At 45.0% G+C, this 17,405-nt stretch overlaps 1 protein-coding gene across 2 annotated transcripts in view; it reads right to left on the bottom strand.

Moving 5' to 3' along the window:
* The window catches only part of INTS8 (integrator complex subunit 8), a 552,137-nt gene that overhangs the window by 448,946 nt on the left and 85,786 nt on the right, over window positions 1-17,405 (bottom strand). For both annotated transcript variants that reach the window (XM_078687009.1, XM_078687008.1), the window contains exons 9-10: window positions 7,131-7,286; window positions 6,004-6,104 (exon numbers count right to left, since the gene is read on the bottom strand). In XM_078687009.1, the coding sequence (XP_078543135.1) occupies window positions 6,004-6,104; window positions 7,131-7,286 (257 nt within the window). The remainder of the gene's footprint in view (window positions 1-6,003; window positions 6,105-7,130; window positions 7,287-17,405) is intronic.

Genomic DNA, 17,405 nt, shown 5'->3' with positions numbered 1-17,405 from the left:
TGCGGTATTGGAAGACCGCAGTCCCAGACTCAGGGAGGAGAATACCTTCTTGCCGTATTGCTCATACCTCTTGGATTCCCGATCGGGGGGAGCCTGGATGACCGGGCTCTCGGGGGTGAGGTGGGTGAACAGGAAACAAGGGTCGCCCGGGGCCGGCGGTGGCATCTGGCCACGTTCCTATCTACAGGCGGACCTGTAGCGGGCCTGGACCAAGTGCCCAAAAGAACGTCAGTCAAGGCCTCATTAAACGGCAGCAGAGGCTCAGCCGAGCTTGACTGCGGTTTAAGGACCTCAGTGAGGAGGTTAGTCCTCCTGGCCGCGACGGGGAGCTCAAGGCCCAAGGCCTTGGCCGCCCGCGTCAACACCACACTGAAGGTTGCCTCCTCCTCCGAAGCCACGGTAGGAGGTGAGACAAAACCAGTGTCTGGTGAGGTGTCCAGACCACTGGCATCCTCAAGTCCACCTGTCCAGTCCTCCTGGGACTGACACTCCCGTGTCAGAGGGTCCTCAGACCCCTCCCAACACTCCTCATCACCCATCTCCTGATAATCAGGGTTGTCAAATGATGGGGCCGGTTCATTGAAGTAAAACTCCCCAAGCGGCGTCGAGAGCGGCACCCAGTGGCGCTGCTCCGGCGCCGGAAACGGACCGAGGGGGGCATCGGGGACGGCGCCGCCCGAAGACGGCGCCGGAGGCGACACCTGAGGGACCGGCACCGGTGAGGTCGTCAGGTCAACCGGCGACGACCCGGATCCAGAAGCGGATCCAGCGGAGCCCTGCGGCGCTGGGCCCGAAGGCGGCGTCGGGGCCGAAGCACCCGCCGGCGTCTGGGCCGAAGCACCCGACCCGCTAGGGCCCCCCAGACGGGTCCGCTGGGCCCAGAGGTGCCGCGGAGCCCGCCAGAGGAGTGAGGGACCTCATGGCCATTAGGAAACGCTCGATCTCCTCTGGCGTCGCGTGCTGCCCAGGGACCGGGGGTATGGGGCAGGGCGCGACGCCTGTGGCTCCGACGGAGCCGCGTGGGCGGTGTCACCCGAACCCCCGGCCGCGTCGCACGAGCGTCGGGGGGAGTCGGAAGAGCGATGATGTCTCTTCGACTTCTTGTGCTTACCTGACAACTTCGAACCTGAGGAGTGATGGGGAGTCCCAGAGCTTTGATGGCTCCGACCCCGCGACCGGTCCCTCGACCTTCGTCCGGACCGGGACCTCTCGCGGCACGGGGCCAACTGCCGGAGCTCTAGCCGCTTGCGGGACCTCTCCCACCTAGCTTTCGAAGTCAGGGCCCGGCAGTCGGAGCAGGTCTTGTCGTCGTGGTCGACGCCGAGACAGTGGAGGCACCGGCGGTGAGGGTCGGTGACCGACATCAGTCGGTCGCAGTCCTCACAGGGTTTAAAACCTGGCATCCCTACCGGCACCGTTCGGAGTCGAAGACTCGAAAAAATGACCAAAAAGGATCGTAAAAAGTTTAATCAAAAAATGACTAAGGTACCACTTTTTCCGGATCTGCGCTGCTGGCGCGGAAAAAAGAAGAACTGACGTCAGCACGCGGAGGCGGCGTCTAAGTACTCTGACGACGTCATCACGGCGCCCACGACGCTGACGACGGACGCGGAGCCGCAGACGACGCCTACCGACGCGCAAGGGTACTGCTACGCAAAAATGTCCGGATCCAGTCGGACGCCTGGGGATATTCTAAGGTAAGGAATCTAATACTAACCTGTTTCTTTCAGATTCTCAACAATCTGGTTCTTTTACCCACTTCTTCCTCTCTGGCAAAATGATCCACAATATCTCCTGTTCTTACTGGGAATACCCACATTTCTTTTCACTGCCACAACCATTTATCACGCTTTATAATAAACGTCAGATCATTAAACAAGAACAAGATCTACAGCTACAACCTCACACCGGATAACAATCTTGACCTCTTCATCATCTAGGAAGCAGTTATGTATCAATCCTTCAGGAGCCCATCTCTGAGGGTTACCTAACCACATTTAGGAATAACTTGAACATGAATAAATGAGGAGGTCTAGCTACTACTTTCTACATCTAGTATTACAGTTTTCTAAGCATACCCCTGTGACTAGCTTCTTGCCTACTGTTCACTCCCTTCAACATTCTCTGCTTCATTACTCAATATTTACCCAACCAACCCTATACAATTAAGTCAGACATGATGCTTTCTTGGACTGCTGGATTCAAACTCTTCTATTGAGATTGACAATCCCACCCTACGTATCCTTGGAGATCTCTACACCCGCTTTGGAAAGCCAAACTCTTCTTAAGTAATCTCTAAGAGCTTAACTCACGCTAGGTGATCTCTGTTCCTATATACTCCGCTAGTCACACACTAAATACAGTATTCAAGAGTCCTTGTCGAAGTGGCAGGTCATCACACCTGCAAGCTAAATCTCAACCTTCAGATATTCCCTCACTCCAGTTTCTCCCAACACAAGAATACATTATAGACGAGAGAAATTTGATTTTGATTAATTTCAGTCTAAAATTAGCCTTTCAGCATTCAATTATGGAGGTATAAGGATCTTAGGTTACAATGCAGGACCATCTATCTTGTTGAGATTACTGTTTCTGAAAATCAAGTCCTGCATCTGCGGAGTACTCTTTAAATGCAATGAACATAAATGAAAAAACTTAAGGTTAGATCTGCTCAGTTGTCCCAGACTAAATGTAGAAGCACCGGAGGAAATGAATAGTGATGTGGTAATTTGTACTCCACAATACTACATGTAGAGGATTCCAGCAGCCCTCTCCTGCCCCGCCTCAAAATGAGAGCATAGCCAAATGTTCTAAGAGAAATGGAGTTCACTAGAGGAAAAAATTAAAAACAGCTCACCATGTCAGAGCCTTTCATCTTACTACTGAATAGTTGCCAATAATCTACATTTTACATAACCTTGCTTGCTTTACCTCACTGACAAATAAGCCAACATTTATGAACAATCATTAATTGGATGTAGCAGGAATTTTCCACCAAGTCAGTCTGTGAGTCAATAGGGGGGTTTGGGGCGGGTTTTTTTTTTTCGGAGGACTTGCCAAATCAGAAACCGTTGTCTTTCATAGAAGACATTGAACAGATGCCAATTCAAATTGACCTGAGAATGCCAGTGGAGGATATTTTCTTTCTTCTAGCTACCATGAGTTCACAAGGGTTTTTTAGTTAGAATTATATATGGTGTAGCCCAGACTGAAGGCAGGAAAGAAGTTGTATATTCTTTGAGTCTTGTTGGACAATGAGTTTAAGACGGGCTTGAAGGCTGTAGATCCACATGAAAACTCACAACAGAATGGGGTCTGCTTCCAATGTTCCTTTTGGAGGCATCTGGATTACCATGGTGGAGAGGAACAACAAATGTGGAGGAAGGATTCAAGTCAGTTTAGACATCAGTTCAGATGTAGGTTCAAGTCCAGTAAGTAACAGGGAAGCCTGATGGCCTTTAGAGTTTCATGTTACAACTAGGCCAAAGAAAATAAAAGAGGAGATGGATTCGCTGTCCGTAAAGGTAATTTAGGACTAATGATTATACAGACACTGTACCACTGGAGCACAGGAATCCTGCCTGGAAGACATTGAGCAGGTGGGGGGATACAATGATTTGCTGGAGCTCCTGAGTAATAACTAGCTTGACTCAAATGAGATGCTGCAGATTGTTAGAGGTTTTGGGAGTCCAATAGTTGGAAGGAAGGACTTTTTCAGATTAGATACAAGATGCGAATATGTACTAATGATGTGAGAGAGTCAGAGTTGTAGGGCCGGCAATGGTACTTGAGAGATCCACAATTCGCTGTTAGCCAGTAAAGAGAAATACTTCTACTTCAGAGGCAACAGGACTAAGTCTTCCTAAGGTCAGGATACAGGTGCATCTCATCTGTTATACCCAGATGCCGAACACCAATTTTTGGTTTTCATATTGGCAACATCTAGTTACAACAATGGAAGCTACACTTAATTTAGGTTGGTTAAAAGAACGGACCTGTAACTTAGAATACAGTTATACCAGCGTGCCTCAACTCAGGAAAGACGTCAATCCCATCATCACATAGACTAAAAACAAAGTTTTCAACTTGGAATCATCCAACGCCGAGACAGAAGCTAACATATTCTATTAAAGAAAGATGAGTTTACTATGAACAGAAAAATTCTCAATGCATCATCCTCAAACACTATTAAAATTACATTCTACAGAGAAGCATCCCCTGCTCAAACAGCATTTACAGTTATTAACCCATTTCAGCCTTCTCCCACTGTGCAATGATAACGGAGAGCATTGTAACACTGCACTTGCAGGGCTTTGTTGATCACTACCACTGCACTGATTATTAGAATATCTTCTGTCCCTGCTGGATAATTTTCTTGCAACCACAGAAGGGTGAAGGCATTGACAACATGGATTTCGAGCTGCTGTTTTGAGACCAAGCCCTGTATTTTATACACACATTTATAGTCAGGAAGCAACAATGTAACAAACTGGGTAATGCCTTCTCCTGGTAGTTTGGCATTAAATGTAAGATCCAGCAGGGCTCTTCTCTGGCAAGTTTGTTACTCAATATTTTCTAAAAAGCTTTATTTCACATATTCTGGGCAAAATAGACAGCAGCTACACTCATAAGGCCAGTTACATGTAGGAGTATTTGTGTTGGTGGTGCGGAGATGATTTTTCATTGATAACTTAGGAGTTGGAGGAGACTGTGGCTTTGATAAGCTAAAGTTACACTACAGGGAAAAAGGGTGTCATCCACCATCGTTTTGGTGATCCTTCTTTTCTCAAACAGGCACCTAATCTGGGAAGGTATTTGTGGGCCAACGATTCAATGTTGATTTAGGAGTAGTGGTTCAGGTCTCTATGACCTGCTTAAACACACGCCCACTGGCATAAACGAAAATCTGGCTGAAGGGTTAGAAGGTGCCCATAGTAATAGTAAACTAGAAAAAAACAAAGCTTTGTTTAGGGGCTGCTAATATATCAAGTGGCTGTCCTCCAGTTTGTGCACAAGTTCTTACTCATTTGATTTTCAAAGTCAGACAATAGGACGTCGTCTTTAAAGCCATTATTGAACTGTATTGCCTCACAGTCATCAAGTGTGTGACTTTCAATCTGAGTTAAGATTCACATTTATTCACAGCCTAGCTCTCAAGTAATCACACACTTCGAGATCTAGCAACTATGGTCTTCAAGTTCAATAGATTTTGTAAACATGCTAGACAGTGGAACTCACTCCCAAAGACTGATTCCAAACATCCACTTCTGCAGCAAAAGCTGTAAAAACTTTCCAAATCGAGGCTGAATTACTGAGTAGGGTCTTTTTCTTTAATGCTTCACACTGCTCTCTTCAGTGGACAGCTTCTTTTTCAATTATTAATTTGCCTCAAAAGCAACAGTAACATTTGCAGAGAGCCATTCATATAAAATAAAGAAAATGGTAATAGGGCATACTGTGTTCGCTACTTGTTCACTCTGGCATAGCGCTCTGAACAAACTTATGTCGAAATTGCAAAGTACTAAAAGTCTTATTTTCTCTCAACTGATAAATTCTGATGAATTCGGAGCTATAACAATTCCTAACTGCAAGCCACAAATGGGAACGAAATACAAAGCGGTGCCAAGAGATAGTAAGTCCCTCAGCAAGCACTTCATAAGGGTAAGTCCTCACTCACGTCAACATTCCTGATATACAAGAAGTGCTCAGAATCTGATACGCAAGGGGAGCATCCAAAGTACACAACATGCTTATATGCACAGAAGACATACACATGTCCTCATATTAACCATCAAAAAATAAAAACAGGAAACATGAAAATGGTAAAGATAATTTAGGGCATGTCTATAACGTCAAGACCAGTTGACCAGACAGCAATATTCTATTAGTGCAGAGAAATCAGAGGATTATTACATGGCTTCTACGTTTTTATTTAGGTACATTTTAGCGTATGTCTTCACTTAAAATGATTTTTCATCAGGGATTTGCCACTCAATTTCTTACCCTTGTTGAGCTTTCTGGAAGAGTTCCCTGAGCACAGACTGCCGGAACTGGTCAGGTAAACTGTTTGTTTGATTGTCTTCAAGGAAAATCTTGACTATTGGCTGAAAAAATGGTACACCGCACTGCATCAGTTACTTGAACAATATTCTCAATTTAAAACTATATTGTAACTGTCTCAATGTTGTATATATGCCAAGCTGTTGGAGTCTACCTCGCCATTACTACTGCTCAATTCATGATCATAAAGATATTTCAAATACAATTTGCAATAAAGCTGTTCTGATTCAAAGAACCAACATTTTGAGATGTCAAAAAATAAAATGCACCTTGTTCACTCTATTTACATTTTTCAGAATGGAGAACAAGTAAAAACAGGTGGCTGGAATCACATCTCCGTGAGATCAGTGCTCATTGCTGACATCGGATTTGACTTTCAGATCACAAGTTTAAATGTCAGCTGGAGCCCTTCACCCTTCTGACGGTCTGGAGGATTAGTGGACTAATGCATCCACTTTCAGGGCCAGTGTTTGACCTCATCGTCACAGGTTTAAATCCTAGTGGGTCCAATCAGCCTTTCATCTTTCTGAGTTCGATTAAATGAGTATCATTGAATTGGGTAGCAATAAACATCTGTTATCCTGCGTCAAAATATTCTTCTGGATGAACTTGCGCTTTACAAATACAAATGTTTTGTTTTATGTTATTTCTAACTTCTATTATGGTGAGTAATAATTCCGCCTGTTATTTATACTGCTCAAGTCACCAAAACTACTAGTCTATATTTCTCATTGGTTGTGCATGTATACAGTCCTTCAAATTATCACTTCAAAATGAAGTATAGCAAGAAACAAATAGCTTTTTCTAAAAGTGGAAATTGTAGCTAGTATTCTTCCCACCCAAGACAGATAAGGTCTGTGAAATAAACACCAATGATCTACTTGCAATTCATTGTACTACAAAATTCAATCAGACTAACTGCAGGACTGACTAGTCGATGAAGTGACATACAGATGACTAAACCCAAGGGATCTCTCTAATTTATCGGATATCATGCATGGGTCAAATGTAAAAAAGAAATGGACAAAACAGGAAATATATCAAACAAACTGTGCTCTCATGTTTCTTACTTGGCAGTTTCCAGATCTCAGGCAGTTATGGATTACACTATAGAGTGATCCTTGAGACGATGGCATATCAGAAGGGGGAGCAAGAACACCACATGCTTGACAATAACCAGCTAGCCGCTTCTCATCAATCGTGCAATGGACAGATACTGAACCAATCTACAAAAATGAAGGCAATTGTTATAGAGCAGAGGCAGAAAATGACAAAAGTGTTTTAAAACATCAGTAGTAACTGAAAAACAACATTTCTCCAGAGTGGATATCGGTCTCAGAATCAGGACCTTTAAACAACCCAGGACTCAACCATTTTCAGATATTTTATATGTGTTTCACATCCCCACAATGGAAAGAGAAGTTGTAGGAAAGTGGGTACACAGAACTGGCAACACTTCTTCTGAATGTATTCTCAAGGGGACAAAAATAGTACTTTGAACCAAGGTAAAGAAGATCCCTTGATTAGAAGTAGAAAAAGGAAGACTTTGCAAGCAGTGATACAGAGAAAGTCTGAATGGTCTCCTTACTAACCCAAAGCGAACAAAAAGGTGCAAACAAGTGCAAAACCTATGACAACAAAGGCCAAAATAGAGAGGCTTCAATTATGCATTTATGTTTGTAATTATAAATGTGTATAGTGTAAAAAAACAAAAAGCCTTGGGCATCCAAAGGCTCAAGAACAGTGTCATATCATAATGACTGTTACCTAGAACATAACAGTTTTATTTTCTATCTTGAATGGCAATAACTTGGTGTAAAGTTTAAAACAGGTAGGGCAATTCAATATTTTAATGGCTCGATAGAGAGAAAAGATCTTAATTTTGACAGAATTTATTCAATCAAGGGCAGCTAATTAGAGTTTTGCCCCATGACCTAAGCTCACTGTCTTGTTGGAACACTTGTTACGTTTTCCAAGTGTACCCGCACTTTACCAAAGCTGATTTATGCATTAAGGTTAGGTATTTAAACTCAACCCTCATCTCAAAGGGCAACCAGAATCTTTCCATCAAGCTTGGAGTAATGTGTTTCCTCCTTGGGAGATTATTTACACCCCTCAAAGCTATATTATCAATTGCTTGAAGTAGCCTTGTTTCTTTGGTAGTACTCTCGAAAAGTGCTTTACAATTATCTATTTTGGCTTCAATCTTGATTCTTGAAATGTGGCCATCTCTTACAATTCTAAAACAGAAGTGGCTTGTCTCAGAACGTTGATATGCTATTAAGCCACAGAAAGTTACACTGAAATGACTAGTTATAAACATTATCAAGTCAAAGTAGATCCCTAAAGTTTTCATTTTTGTCCCTTAACCCCTTCGACGCTCATGACGAGCCCAGCTCGTCATGGAGTTTCCATTGACTTCAATGGAAATTACATTCAAAGCCATAAAACACCTTAGCATCCAAGTGGTTAATATAACTGTTGAAGTGTTCTCTACAGAACGTGGATACTTTTTTTACCCCATTTTATAGTAACATTAGAGTCTCATTATAAAAAGTCCATTATATGCTCAATGAGGTTTGGTCAGATCAAATCCATCCATTACTTAATGTTTACTACATTTCAAAAAGAATCTCACCCTCCAATCACTGAGAAGGCATGCCCCCCTTCCTTGTTGTGTCAGGCACTGACACAAAAATCATAGTGTGGCTAAGATTATCAAAACCTGCTATGAAATCTAATATATGAAAAGAGTAGAGTCATCCTTGTATTTGAAGAACAGGGCAGTTTTTGTACCTTGATTATCCCTAAAACCAGACTAATGAGTAAACACTGTTCATCTCTAGGTAATGTGGAGAGTGAAGGGGATGCTGTAAATCAGCCTGTAATTTTTGTTGGGCTCTGTACTATCCAGTGTTGTTGTTTTAGTAATGAGGAATATCGAGGCTACCTTTCATTTTGCAGGATGTTCTAGCTCAAGGTAGATTTATAAATCCGCTAAGAAAGGTTTATTCTAGGATGTCCGTCTATGAATTGTCTGTAGGCCATAGTTGTAAGGATATTCATTTTGTTTCTGGTAGAATGGCTAGTTTCTTTAATTCTATTAGTAAAACTACTTTTTATTTCCATCATTTTTATTCAATAATGCCTTAGCTGCTCTAGCACACTTAAAGAGTGATGTTTTGCCAAGAGGTTTCTGGTCCTTATTTTCATTCAGTTTAATCCCTGCTTTGACTGCCTCTCTTTAGGGGTATTTGTGTTTACAAATGCATTCGTAGTATTATTATATTTAAGAAGCATGTCTTCCATTAACCCTTTCAGCAGAAAGAGAACAGAAATTTTTTCTATGTTCTACTGTTAACTTTTTTAATTTTCTATTGATTCCCTAGTTTCACGTTGTACTTTTCTCACAATATTCTCTATAGAGAAGTAAATCACTTTGTAGTATGTTCAATGGATACTTTGCACCTTTCTGCATCTGTGTGAATGGACAGGATCCAATCAGAAGTTGTTTATTTACTGTGGGTAGGGAGCTGAACTTTAAGCTCAAAGACTGTGTTCGAAGGTGGTCCACACGTTATCTGATCTACCATCAGCATTGAACAAAAGGATTCATTCTCCCATAACAGATACATGCGTGCTTTGCTTCCAGAGTTTGAGGAAGAGATAGAGCTGCTTGGCTTTTTAAAATTTTCTTGTGATTTTGCTGTAGTCAGCTATGCAGCATTGTAGAAGAGGGGACTGCTCAGTAATAGGGCACATCTATTTCGTCTCTTGAAAATGTGTTTATTCAGTTTTAAAGACAATACAAAACAAATTAGTGCAGCATAACATCATTAGGTACTTTCACATTATGGATGTGGTTGGCGCGGAATCAGAAGCTTCCCAAATGAGGGCAAGGAAATAAGAGGGACAGACCAATACCAGGCATCCATATACTGACAAGCGTTACCAGAGGAAATAATGCGTAAGGCTAGTCTAATTGAGATTCTGAAGTGGACCCACCAGCAGTAGAGGAAGTAGGAGTGTGAGGGTGTGGGAGGATCAACGGCTTAACGAGTTCAGTCCCTGAATCAGCTATTGCAGCAGAGGGCCTGCCACCCTCCTCCGGTGCGGCTGAATCAGACTCATCTCTCAGGGCTGCATCATTTTGACCCAACGTATCTAGCATGGTGCCCCAATCCTCAAGGTCTCTTTCTATGCTACAAGTACGAACGCTTTGGAGCCCGGACTCCTCCGCTGCCACACATTTCAGGAAGTCAGCCCTCCCTTTAGACAAGGTCAGCGAGGTAGGACTGACCCAGTGTATGGTTATGCGCGGTCGTGCCAGTACTAAGCCCAGTTTGTTAAAGATTGCAGGAATCGCTGTTAGCATGAGCTGAAAGCCATTTTGTACATGGCAGCCATCTTACTTACCATGTGCTTGCCATGTGCTTTCTCCCGCTTCCAGAGCCTTGCACATACTCAGAAAGACCTAGCTGGTAGAATGCACCTGCTCCTAGTATAGAACTGTCAGGCTATTCTTTCTGCTGTAAGCAGTTTAGTCTCCCCTCCCACTTTGTTGAGCAAGCAAATTTTGTATACCCATATTATTCAATAAGCATGCTTGTATGTGCCAGGACCTCCCCTTGGTTTTATGCGGACTATGCAACCTATGCGTATATAAGGCCCCTGTTCGCTGTACTCCTTAGAATGCCTCCTACAGTGGCCTGAGGGTACTGTGTAATGCAAGTTCCCTCATGTGAGGTTAATAAATGCATTGTTTTTATATTACAGCTTCCGTGTCTATTTCTTCTTTGTTGGTTTAAAGGACCAGGTGTATCAGTGAACCCCTAAGAAGGTTTCTTTTTCTTCAAGTTGAGCGAATGTGTAATTTTTTTCCCCCTTCTTGGGAAGAGGCAACAGCCCCAGTAGGCAGTGCCGGGTCGTAGGTTCTAAAGTCACCTTTGTTACCCTGTGCTGTACCTCACCCCAAAACGTCTGTAACTGCGCACAGTCCAACTACATATCCAAAATCTGATGGGATCGCACCACACCTAGCGCGACCCGCATGATGAGTCGGATAAGCCTTTTGCAAGTGCCGTACCGTCAAGTATGCTCAATACAGGGAGTAAAATTGCACCAACTTAAATTGAGCATTGCTGGCTACTTCTCGCACCTGCGAGAGCTCTGATCCATTCCCCATCCATAAGACGGGTCTCCAACACTCTATCCCTGGTGGCGCGCTTCAGCGCTATATTCATCTGCCTGTCGTTTTCTAGGTTTGCATTTAGGGAGGATAATAACCTTGAAGGTACCAGGATCTAGAATCACTTGTAGAATTTGCAACTGCTCTGATTCCTCAGGAAATTATGTCCAGATCTCATAGGCTGTGCGTGATATGCTTGCATATTGCAAAAACTGTTCCTGGTCTATACCATAGTGAGTTCCAACCTCCTCCACATACATAAATATGCCACTTAGGAATAGATCTCCCATACTCTGGCAAACCCCTCCAGCCATTTAGTAACATCCATAAAATCCCGAACATGCAAGAAGGGGTGCAGCCATCAGATTGGGAGGAGCCTGGCATGGGGTGCCCACTTTAGAACTTTCGTGATAGCCTTTTCCCACACTTGGGCCACCTGAGTAACAATAAACTGATTACCCACCGGAAGACTACTACAGCTCATAAGCAGTTTGGGGAGCTCAGGGGTCACAGAGGATGCGGGGAGCAATTCCTTCTACCAGTTAGCTCTGTCATCCCACCACATTTCAGCGTATGGTAATAGACCCGCTAGATAATATAGTTGGAGGATCGGGAAACCAAGTCCACCCCGACTGAAATTCAATTTCACGATCTCCAGGCAGATCCTGCTCGTCTTACTCGCCCAGACCAGATTCACCAACAGCATATCAAACTGCTGAAACAGCATGGATGGCAGCAAACAAAACAAATTGTGCATTGCGTAAAGCCAGCAGGGGTAACAAGACCATTATGCTTAAAGCCACCCTACCTATCGCTGAGAAATGCAGTGCAATCCAGAACCGCACAGAGGCTGCAAGGCCTTCCATTACTCTATCAATGTTCAGCTCGTATTGGAGGCAGCGGTCATGAGTTATCTGCAGACCAAGATAGCAGAAACTCTGTGTTTCCCAAGGCAAGCCCACAGCTGGGAGATCAGCTTCATCTAGGGTGACCAGTGCTGCCAGGTGGTACAGTAACGTCTTGTGGCGATTAACGCGAAGCCCCAACACCTCGCCAAAGTTCGCCATCAGTCACAGGAGAAGGGGCACAGAGCACTCTGGATCCCTCAAATAAATCAACATATCATGAGCATATATGGACATGATGTGTGTCTTGTCGCTCGTCCATATGCCCCGATCTTGCATCTGATCCCAGAGATACGTTGCAAGGGGCACCAGAGCGAGGGCGAACAGGAGCAGCGACAATGGCCAGTCCTGTCGGTACCCCTCTCGATGCAAAAGGTATCGGACACCTCAGTACCCACGTACAATTTTGCACTGTGCACCTTATACAGGAGATGCAACTACGCTAGGAACTCTTCACTAAGTCCCATCTGCCAGAGGACCTCTTATAGATAAGTCCATGACAAGGTGTTGAATGCCTTCTTTATGGCTATCAATGCTGCTCTTAGGTCAGTGTCCCGGGTTTCATGCATTGCATGAAAAAGTTGTCTCAAGTTCGTATGGGTACCTTTTTCCAGCATAAAGCCACATTGATTATCCAGAACTAGATGTGTAATCACCCAGCTCCTCTGTAGTACCAGAACTTGGAACGCAGTTTGACATCAACATTAGGCATAAAGACCTGTAAGATCCAGTTTCAGCGGGGTCTTTGCCTGGTTTGGGGAGCATTACTATAAGGGCGTCCCGCATATGAGCTGGGAGTGTGCCAGCTTTACGTACCTTGAAGAAAGTCTCGAGGAGAGCGGGGAGCAAAGTGGCGGAGTTTGCCTGGAAATATTCAACCTTCTGTTCCCCGACATTTCCCCCGGCCTTGTCCCGAAAGGCTTTGCCCAATTCCTCCAGTGTTATGACCTTTAAGAGCCCCTCTACCTGAGCCTCCGTCAATGGCCATTTGAGCTAGAAAACCCTTGACTCCAGGGGCTTTCAAATGTGCCGGACCAGCGTACACCCCAGCGAGGTGGCCGCGTAATAATTGAGTAATCACTACCTAACCCATGATTACCAAACCATCAGGTCTATGGAGGATGAAAATAAGCGGTGGGGGCGTTCACATTTAAGCAGCCAGGCCCACATGTGGCCCGATCTATCACCCTCTCTGTGAAGACGCTGCCTGTACTTCATCCAGGCATGACAGTCTAGTCTATCCCAGATGGCCTCCATTTTCCTGGTCGCCCACGCTAAAGACGCACTTGCCACCTCATGTCCCAGTGCTTGCCTCTGCTCCAATTTTCTTCTGATGCCAAAGGACTTGCCAGGCTTACACTTCGGACAATCACCTTAAGAGCCCACTCAGCGCCTGTGGGCGGTGTTTCAATTTGTAGTGAAGAAGCCTTGGAGAGTTTCTTTAATATCTATGTTATATTCTGGGTCTCTCAACGCCTCAGGTCGAAAACTCCACAAGGGGACACAGGACCTGTGACCCCCCTCACTTCACACTGCAATTGTAAGGGGGTGTGGTCTGCAGAAAGCGTCCCGGCTAGTTTACCTTCACGATAGAAGGAAGCTTCACTTGTAAGTTGAAAACAGTCCTACCGACTGAATGGGGGAATAATAAGAATATTCCTTTACTGTGGGGAGGAGTTCCCTCCATACGCCAGCAAATTGAAGTCTATTCATTGTTTCACACAACCCTAGGTCTAGGTGACCATCGAAAACACAATTAAATCACCAGCCCAAATGATAGGCAGTCCAGCGTAGGCTAATAACTCAGTTTCTAGAGCTCCAAAGAACTCATCATCGTCAGTGTTAGTTGCACATACATTAAGCATGCAAAGTTCCCATCCGTCCAGTAGATACTGCCCAGTCATGTCAGCAACCAACCCTAGCATTTGGAATGGGCCGCCCGGGCCCACCCATGTGGACACCCCTCTGGCACAGGAGGAATAAGTGGAGGAATATAGTTGCCCCGCATTTCTTATGGGGTGTCTGGGCTTCTGCCTCCAAGAGGTGTATCTCCTGGAGGAACGCAATCTGTACTCCCGGCCCCCTAAGGTAAGTGTGGGTTCTATATCATTTGACAATTAATTCAGCCCCTGTACATTCTATGTCAGCATACGCACTACGTCAACCATTTCAAAAAGTAACACCAACCATGTCCATCACCCCCTTACCCCTCCCTTCCACCTTTCCCGGCCCCAGCATGAAATGATACTCAATTGCTGCTGCACAAACTATAACTATAACCTCTGAACAGCTCCCCTTCACCCACCCCGGATAAACACGCCATGACTCAACGAGTGTCTTCCCAATCATTATAAATAACCCACCCACCCAATCTAGTAACCTCAGTAGAACTTCAGTCTGTGCTTGAAGTCAGTAGAGCAAGAGGAAGCAGAAAGAACAAAAGACAAAAAACAAAGGTTAGGTTAAGATAGCGCACATCTTAGTTATGACTAGCAGACTCCCAGAAATATGATGCATATGCCATATTCAGATTGCAGATAATGGGCAGCGTACAGTCCAATCTTAGGTTGGCTGCAGCAGAACATGAAGACTTATCTCTCTACAACTGTGCGCTGCAAGGTAACCACCCTTCCAATAAAGGTGAAGAACACATTTAGAATTCAAGTAAATAATGTCAACAGGAACATTTTGGATTTGCCTTGGTGATGTGGAGATGCTTCAAAAACAGAAGCGATACAATGTTTAAGCTGGAATTCAAATGAAACTTACTCCAAGGTCAAGTAAACACTTGTTCCAAGATCCGAAGCCTACTGAGATTTCAAAGTGTTAAGAAATGCAGCTTTTCAGGAAATGCGCAAGGAGTCCTTATACTCTAGCCACAACTTAGGGTCTAGCGAGGCACCAGATCCAGTCAAGGGGAACGTTTTGTTTTTCCATACATGGATACTCTGATCATTTCATGGGAAAGGACAGACCAGGTCTGAGTTTGAAAGTAGGTAGAAATATGTACCATTTTATTTTATTTATTTTATACAGCTTATAAAGCGCCTGGTTGCACTGGCTAGTGCGTCCCCGCGCTGCTCCCTCCTAAACACTCTCCTGGGTCGGTGCCGGTGAGATACGAGTTTCCTCAGAACTGGCTTAGTCTTTGGGGAATAGAGTGGTTTTAAGTTCTCTCCTGAAGATGGACTCGGACGTTTCAAGACGTAGCCTCTGTGGCAGTTTGTTCCACTCCGTAGCGGTCAGGACCCTGAAAGAGCGTCCTCCCATTCTCACTCTGTTGAACCTAGGGACATGAACTTGTCCCGTCCCCTTTGACCTTAACTGTCTGGTAGGCTCGTACCGACTAAGAAAACTATGTAAGTATTTAGGGCCCCTTCCCTGACGAATACGGTGACCTACACAGAGGGCCTTGAATCTCACCCGCTCCCGAACCGGTAACCAATGCAAGGTCCTGAGTGCTTTTTTGCTGATGCTCTTCTGGGCAGCAGCAAGATCAGGCGGGCAGCCGCATTTTGTATTCGCTGTAGTCTCTGGAGACATTTTGCACTGGCCCCCAAGTACAGGACATTCCCATAGTCCAGTCTGGATGTTATTAGGGCATGGACCAGGGTTTGTCTGACCGGCAGAGGCACGAGATCCAGTGTTTTCCTGAGGACCCGTAGCTTCCAAAACAAGTGGCCTTGGTCTGGTGTTCAAACGATATTTTATTGTCTATCCAGATCCCTAAGTTCTTCACTGGGTTGCTGGGAGTGGGAAGTACACCCAGCCTATCCGGCCACCAGGCCGAGGTCCAGACTGAATGGGTTCTGCCTACAATCAGCACCTCCGTCTTGTTACCATTTAATTGGAGACAATTGTCAGCCATCCATGTGGCAAGCTCCTGCATACATGCGGAAAAATTGGCGGCACATTGTTCCTTGGGTTGTGACAAGGTCACGATCAGTTGAGTGTCGTCAGCATACAACACTACCTCAATCCCAAATCTATCTGTGATACCTGCCACTGGTGCCACATATAGATTAAATAGTGTGGGGCTGAGGCTGGACCCCTGTGGTACTCCCTGTTTGAGACTTAATTCCTTAGACCGAAAAGCCCCCTGTGCTACCTGGAAGCTACGGTCAGTTAAGAATGACTCCAACCATTTCCATGCATTGCCCACCACTCCTCCCTTTTTCAGACACTGTAGCAGAGTGTGATGAGCTACAGTGTCGAATGCAGCACTAAGATCGAGCAACATCATAGCCGCTGTTTGACCTTCGTCCGCATATTTACGTAAGGTTTCCGTAGAGTAGTAGTAGGGCTGACTCCGTCGAGTGGAGGACACGGAAGCCAGACTGGGAAGAGTGGAGCAAGCTGTTGGCCTCCATATGGGCAGAGAGTTGTTTATTGACCGCTTTTTCCGCGATCTTAGCGAAATATGGGAGCAGCGAGATGGGACGTAGATTTTCTAATTTCTCCATACTAATATTGGGCTTCTTCCTCAGAGGAAGGACCACTGCTTTCTTCTAGGTTTTAGGTACATGTCCTGAGTTGAAGGCGAGTTCAAGTAAATGTCTGATGTGGGGCTCAAGAGTTTCTATACCGCCATGAAGTATTTTGGGGGGTGCTGGGTCTCTGGGGGAGCCAGATTTAATGCTTCCTACAATCTGGCATAAAGCTTCTCGAGAGGGTACCACAAATGCAGTAAGGCAGTTCTTGTCTTGGATAATGGGGGTTTCAGTCTTGCCATCACCCATCCTGGCTGAATCTGGAAAGGCGGAGTAGATCTTGTCTACCTTACTAGCAAAGAACTCTGCTACCTGATTACATGATTTAACGGATCCACTCATGGGGGCTGCTGTCCTGGCGAGATCTGACAGTTCCATACATACTAGAAACAGCTCCTTCATGGAGTTATCCGCACCTTCAATTCTGGTGCTGGAGTAGGCTTTGCGGGCTTTCCGGATGAGAGCGTGGTATTGTCTCAGGCCCCTTTTATATCCATCCCTCTCTATCTCGGAATAGCTTCCTCTCCATCTCCTCTCTAGGCGTTTGCACTCGGCTTTCTTTTCGCGCAGTTCAACGTTGAACCATGGGGCTGATTTGGATTTTCTCAGGGGTGTATTCTGCGTCCATGGCGCTGTGCAGTCTAGCGCTTCTAGGATACGCGTGTCTAGTGCCTCACAGGCTAACTCAATTCCCACACCCCCAGGGGGGCCTCCCTGTTCTATTGCCTTATTAAATGCTAATTCTGGAAGATAGCTGTGTTG

This window comes from Lissotriton helveticus, chromosome 4_1 (genome assembly GCF_964261635.1).
Source record: "Lissotriton helveticus chromosome 4_1, aLisHel1.1, whole genome shotgun sequence".
Taxonomy (NCBI): domain Eukaryota; kingdom Metazoa; phylum Chordata; class Amphibia; order Caudata; family Salamandridae; genus Lissotriton; species Lissotriton helveticus.
Note: the sequence above shows the minus strand (reverse complement) of the source record. Positions and strands in the feature narration are given on the sequence as shown.